The sequence below is a fragment of the Humulus lupulus genome, chromosome X (assembly GCF_963169125.1).
Source record: "Humulus lupulus chromosome X, drHumLupu1.1, whole genome shotgun sequence".
Classification (NCBI taxonomy): domain Eukaryota; kingdom Viridiplantae; phylum Streptophyta; class Magnoliopsida; order Rosales; family Cannabaceae; genus Humulus; species Humulus lupulus.
Genome location: NC_084802.1, coordinates 29551162 through 29557317, shown reverse-complemented (window position 1 = coordinate 29557317; position 6156 = coordinate 29551162). Strand labels below are relative to the sequence as shown.

General features: G+C 33.6%; 1 protein-coding gene across 2 annotated transcripts; it reads left to right on the top strand.

Moving 5' to 3' along the window:
* The first annotated feature begins 391 nt into the window (after window positions 1–391).
* Window positions 392–5762, top strand: LOC133803299 (UDP-glycosyltransferase TURAN). Of its 2 annotated transcripts, none has more exons than XM_062241292.1 (17): window positions 392–549; window positions 633–733; window positions 826–859; window positions 1348–1403; window positions 1492–1632; window positions 2169–2317; window positions 2401–2490; window positions 2574–2640; window positions 2787–2850; window positions 2929–3043; window positions 3340–3509; window positions 3624–3734; window positions 3854–3915; window positions 4015–4067; window positions 4167–4242; window positions 5040–5168; window positions 5431–5762. In XM_062241292.1, exons 1-17 carry the CDS (start codon window positions 543–545, stop codon window positions 5452–5454), a joined length of 1449 nt encoding a protein of 482 aa, XP_062097276.1. In that variant the 5' UTR covers window positions 392–542; the 3' UTR covers window positions 5455–5762. The 2 variants fall into 2 exon arrangements, with proteins under 2 accessions (XP_062097276.1, XP_062097278.1); XM_062241294.1 differs by having other exon boundaries at window positions 395–549; window positions 614–733.
* The last annotated feature ends 394 nt before the right edge of the window (window positions 5763–6156 follow it).

Sequence of the window (6156 nt, the reverse complement as noted above, 5' to 3'; positions counted from 1 at the left end):
AAAAATACTTGTTCTTTACCTCCTTGAATTATGCAGTCGATGACTACTTGTTTTTTAATTTTCCATTAACCTTGCAGTATAACCATGGTGTTTCTTTATTAATAATAAAACCAAATAAAGTAAATAATTAGTTATATGAATTAATAATAAATTGGTTAACTATGTTATTTTTTAAAAAAATTGTATGTTAGTGAGTATTTAAGGAAATAATAAAGTTGGTATATTAGTGAGTATTTTAAAAAAGTTAGTATGTTAGTGAGTATTTTAAATAATTAAGTATGTTATGTTACTCGGTTATATATAAAAATAATTAATACTTTTTGAGTATATATTTTTATGTCTGTAATTATTTAATTTAACGTGTATAGAGATGTAAAGTCTCAAGTGAACAAGTATTGGACCAGTTATTGAAACCCAAGCCCACATTCACGTAACCACCAACGATCAACAAACTTAACACTCTCTCTCCCTTCTTCCACCATCACCATCGTCCGCCGATTGCACCCCATAAAGGTTCGCCGCTGATCGGAGTTAATTCGGAAATGGCCGGTGAGTTTTTCTATATATTTGTTCTATTGTATTCAATTTTGGCCAATTAGATCGGTGAAATTAGGTATTTTTGGGTAATTCAGAAGAGAAGAATGGCAAGAGAGGAAGAGCGTGCGTCGTCGTTTTGGGAGATATCGGCCGCAGTCCTCGTATGCAGTATCACGCCCTTTCCCTTGCTCGTCAGGTTCTTTACATTCTCTCCTTGTTTTTAGTCTTCCTTTTTGTCAGTAGTGCGTTCTTATACTAAATATATGCTCTTTTAATGGGATTTTCCAGGCATCTTTCGTGGTTGACATTGTTGCTTATGGAGGTATTTTTTATTTTGAAAAGATTCATTTTTTAATATTATATACATATATTTTAGTTTGAGAGTTTGTTTTTCTTCTTCTTTTTCTCTACTAAGCTTGTTGTTGTATCAATTATTATGGCAATCTATTTGGAGGCGTTTGCCAAAATGGCAATGTGAATTGGTGAAATTATCAGATTAACAACCATAAGTGTTGACCCTATTAGTCATTCTAGAGCCATTTAGTGTAAATACAGTTGGTTCAAGCGAACATGAAGTTCATTACCTTAATTTGGTTAAGTTTGATAGTTACACTTGCTTTGGTAGATTTACTTCTTTTTTAGGATATGAGAAACTCTAAAATGTTGGTTACGAAGATTTTTTATTTTGATATTTTTTTTTGAATAATTAAGGAAATAAATAATATTGATATGTTTGTTCTTGATGAACAGTTATGAAATTTCTAAATTTTAGAACCTACTGATTCATTTGTGAATTATTATGGTGGACAGGTTCTGAACCCCATTCTGCTCTATTGGAGCATAAATCTATCAATATATACAAAATGGTATCTGTTATTATTATTTACGTTCTCTTGGTAGACTAGTGATATCTCAGGAACTGAAATATAAACTTGTCTTTAATTTGATTTGCAGAAGCAATGGCCTACTGTTCCACCTGGCCTACCCAAGATCTTTAAACCATGTGTGCTTTTGATTAAACCACTGATTCAGTTCTTAATGCTTCTTTGGTTTCTCTGTTTCAAGATAGCTGCACCTGATGTGTTCTTCGTACAGGTGAACTTGCGTTTTCTTTTTTACTTGGGAAAATGATTAAGGTTCCATACTCAAAGATTTTTAATCATGTTTGTGGCTGTCTACATTGCAATAGCAATCTAAATGAGTTTAGGAAAGACTTTGATCTGCCCCCCTTCCTTTTTTTTGTTTGCTTATCCTGAAGATTGTCCTGAGATTTTTCTCATTTTGGTGTTTTAACCCACTTGTATTGTTTTGGGTTCTGCTTGGATTACCGGTGGATTAAAGTATACATTATATATTTGTATGAGAAACATCAATAAGTGCCCTGCTAATTGTTAAAAGAAAATGATTATCTCTTTTTTGATATCATTTAGTAGATCTTCTATTGAATATCTTTATTTAAGCTCCTTAAAACTGTCATATACATTTATATATATGTGCCCAACTGTCAGATTAACCGGATTTCTAAATTTGCCGACAGTCTATGTTTTCATTTGTCTTTCCTTTGTATTAGTATACTGGTTGTTCTTTCTGTGTGAATAAAATATCAAGTTGTCATGATTTTACCTCTGCAGAATCCACCTTCTGTTCCAACTTTGGTAGCTGTAAAATGGGCGAGCTGGCTAAGGGGTTCTGTATTTATTATTGATTGGCATAATTTTGGATACACATTGTTGGCACTATCCCTTGGAAGAAGCAGTCGATTTGTGGCATTGTATCGTTGGTATATCAGCATCCTTTTAGACATTATTATTATGATTGCTTTTCTTTTTTGTTCATCACATTTGATTTTCTTTAACTGCTAAGGTTTGAGAGGTATTATGGGAAAATGGCAAATGGTTCTTTGTGCGTGACCAGGGCAATGCAACATGAATTGGCTCAGAATTGGTCTATTAAGTAATATTCATAATTTCTGTGTAGTTTTAGAAACTTTAATGATAAAAAAACAACTGATTAACACATTTTCTGTCATTTTATAGAGCCTCAGTGTTATATGATCAACCTCCTGAGTTTTTTCATCCTGCTACCCCTGAGGAAAAGCACAAGGTATTTTGATACATCCATTCTACTTTTGAAGTTCTGCCTTGCTGATTTTTTTTTTTTTTTTTTGGTATAGAGAAACAAATCTTTGTATTAATACTGAGAAAATAGCTCTGTCTTGCTGATTTAAACATAACGTGAACCATTTATAGTTGTTTTGTAGATTGGACAAAGATCTTAGCCAGCCTCAAGGCTTTCGAGATTGTGCCACCATTGGTAAATTTCATAAGCTCTATTTTTCTAGGCATCACTTTCCTCAAAACAAAGGCGTTCATAAATTAACTCATTTTGTAGGGACTGGAGGACTTTTGCAGAGGGATTTAGGCAATAATTTATTTAGCACTCTTATCGGCACTGATATTGTTTCAAAACCAAACAGGCCGGCACTCATCGTTAGCAGTACCAGTTGGTAAGCTGCTTCTCGCTCTCCTCTGTTTTTTTTTGTGTGTGGGGGGATTTTCAAGTAGTTTCTGCTCTTTCTCTACTATTTATTCATAAGATAGACTATAATCATGTGCAATTACTTATTAAATTCTGTATTATCGGGAAATGCAATGCTAGTTTTGAAGTTTAGCTATATTACAAGTTATGGTCATAGTCCTACAGGTAATTAACAAAGGTTACCTAGTTTTATATATAAGCGAACTTGTTGATGTAATATTGAAGTTGATTATGATACTAATTTCAGGGCTTGACGTTTCATAGGACCCAAGATGAAGATTTTGGAATTCTTTTGGAAGCAGCTGTGATGTATGACAGACGTGTTTCTGCCATCTTAGGCGAAGAGGATAATTCTGTTGAAGAAGAGGCTGTTTGGAATGAAATGTGGGGGGGGAAGCAATATTTGTATCCTAGGCTGCTATTTGTCATTACAGGTGATATTTCTGTTCTATATATAAAATTTAATATCTATTTTTTTTTTTATTTGCATTCCCATGTTCTTATTTGTAATGTACACAATCACTGAGGGCTTCACAAACTACATGCAGGTAAAGGACCAGAAAAACAAAAATATGAAGAAAAGATAAAAAGGTTACGTCTCAAACGCGTTGCATTTCGTACCATGTGGCTATCAGCTGAGGACTACCCACTACTCCTTGGTAGTTCATTAATATCCTTTTTGCTTATGCTTCCCCCCCCCCCCCCCCCCTCTTGTAGTGTGAACTTTATTTGACTCTGGGTAGACGGTACTTATGATAATAGTTTGGTACATTTACAGGGTCAGCAGACCTTGGTGTGTGCTTGCATACTTCTTCATCAGGACTGGACCTTCCCATGAAGGTATAGAGTAGAAAGTATTTAATAAACAATGCAAGAGGCAGATAATCACTTCAAACAGACTTGTCTTTTTTTTATTTATTTTTTAACTTTTTGAGGCAGGTTGTGGACATGTTTGGTTGTGGACTGCCTGTTTGTGCTGTGTCCTACTCATGGTAAATGTTATACTGAACTTTTTCTGCAGCTAAATATTCTGCTCTAGTTCTGTGTACTCTGTAGATAACGTTTTTGGTTTTTGGTTTCTTGGTTATAAGCATCAAGGAACTAGTGACGGTGGAGAAAAATGGCCTTCTTTTTTCATCACCGTCTGAGCTAGCTGATGAACTTTTGGTAAGTCAATCCCCTTGGTTGCTGTGCTGAGGTTTTTACCTATCATTTCCATTTTTTATTTTTTGTATGCCATGTATACTTTGAGGGAGAGGAAACAAAAGTATTGATAGGGTAGAAACCTAGAAGATAAATAATAATGAAAGAATCAGATTGTCTTTGTCTCATGTATATAAACAATATTTGGTTGAACATGAAAGGAAAGAAAGAGGTTTGAATATTTTAATACTCTGTTCTTTGATATTTGATGTAGACAGAAGAAAGTAACAAAACTAATTCGTACCAAATTTCTAATGGATTCTTCACCAGGCATTAGGAATCAAATGCCTTATTACTTTATTAAATTGTACTAAAAAAAGTTCATAAATACATATATGAAAACCTGTCAGAGTATAAGTTCCCTCTCTCAATTTTTACTTCCATCTCATTACATGTGTTTCAGTCCATGCTCTTCTGATCTAAGGTTGCATCACCTACCAACCAAGGGTGTGAGAATAAGTAAAATACATTTCTAGTCATCACAGAAGCACATTTAGAATCTAGATAGATTGGCAAATCTGATTTGCAGGCAGGCCTTCTGATTGGGAGATTGCTTCTTCTATAATATATGCAGTTGCGACTTTCAAAAATATCATTTTGCATTGTGCTTTAAAGTCATTCACGAGTTTTGTCAGAGCACATTTCATGCTAGAATGTTATATATGGTCAAATTACTAAGGTTTTACATACCCAACCTGATTGCATGCCAACTCTGGAAAAAGTTTCTATAAATGACATTTTCTTGGTATGAATCTGTGCAGCATCTGTTCAAGGGTTTTCCAGATGCATGTGATGTGCTTAAATTGCTGAGGAATGGTGCTTTAGAAACGGGATCTTCGGCAAGGTGGGATGTTGAGTGGGAAGAGAAAGCCAAGCCATTAATATCAGAGGTAACTTTACTTTCAATAATTTGGTGTATTTATCAAATAGGTATAATCTCTTGCAGTCAGCATTACTCATGCTGGTTGGTTGTTTATTTTTTATAATCCCCAACTAAAGAAAAACACCTCTTAGAAACTAGAAATAGACAATGCAACGGATCCCCCCATTTAAAAAAAAAATTGTATAGTCTAAATTTGGATTCATGAAAGTCTCTCTCTCCCTCTTTTTTGAATGGTGTTGATTAAGAGGTTATGGAATTCACTAATTCAGGTAATCTCCCGAGATGGTGATTGAGATTTGGGCTCCCAGTTGTGTAGTCAGTCACAGTAGTTGGTGGTCTCATAGTCTCATTGCATTGTGATGAAATGACGAATTGTTTGGGACACTGGCCTTTTCCGATGGCAGAGAGAGAGAGAGAGGCTTTTTCTGGACTCTTACTGAACCAAAGAGATAAGGAAGCATACCTCTCCTTTTGTTCTACTGGTGTATGATCTGATGACAACTCTGCTTATGTAATTCTATGCAAGGAGGAAAAGTTTGTGTTATATTTATAATTTTGATTTTGCTTTTTGAACTATTTAATAATAATAATTAGTGTGATATGGATGGGTGTCTATTATCATATTTTGCACATTTGACCCTTGGTATAAAATTTTTTGTTAGAAGCTCCCCCTCATAACTTTCTTTTTTCTAAAAAAAAATTAACATCTCAAATCTTTGTACTACAAAAATGCATTTGACAGTAAATAATGTGAAAAAAATTAGAAAATTCCACCCCTATAGCTTAACAAGAAAAAAGTATATTTGACACTTACAATTAAAAAAAAAATTGATTTTTTTAAAAAAAACTTAATAGTAAATTTTACTTTTCAACTCAAAATAAGAACAAATAAACATAAATAATTTCTTTTTAAAAGATCTCATTAGAATCAAAATTATTAGTAAAAATAAAAACATTTTATAAAGAGCGTTGCTATAGGACATCCATGGTATTCA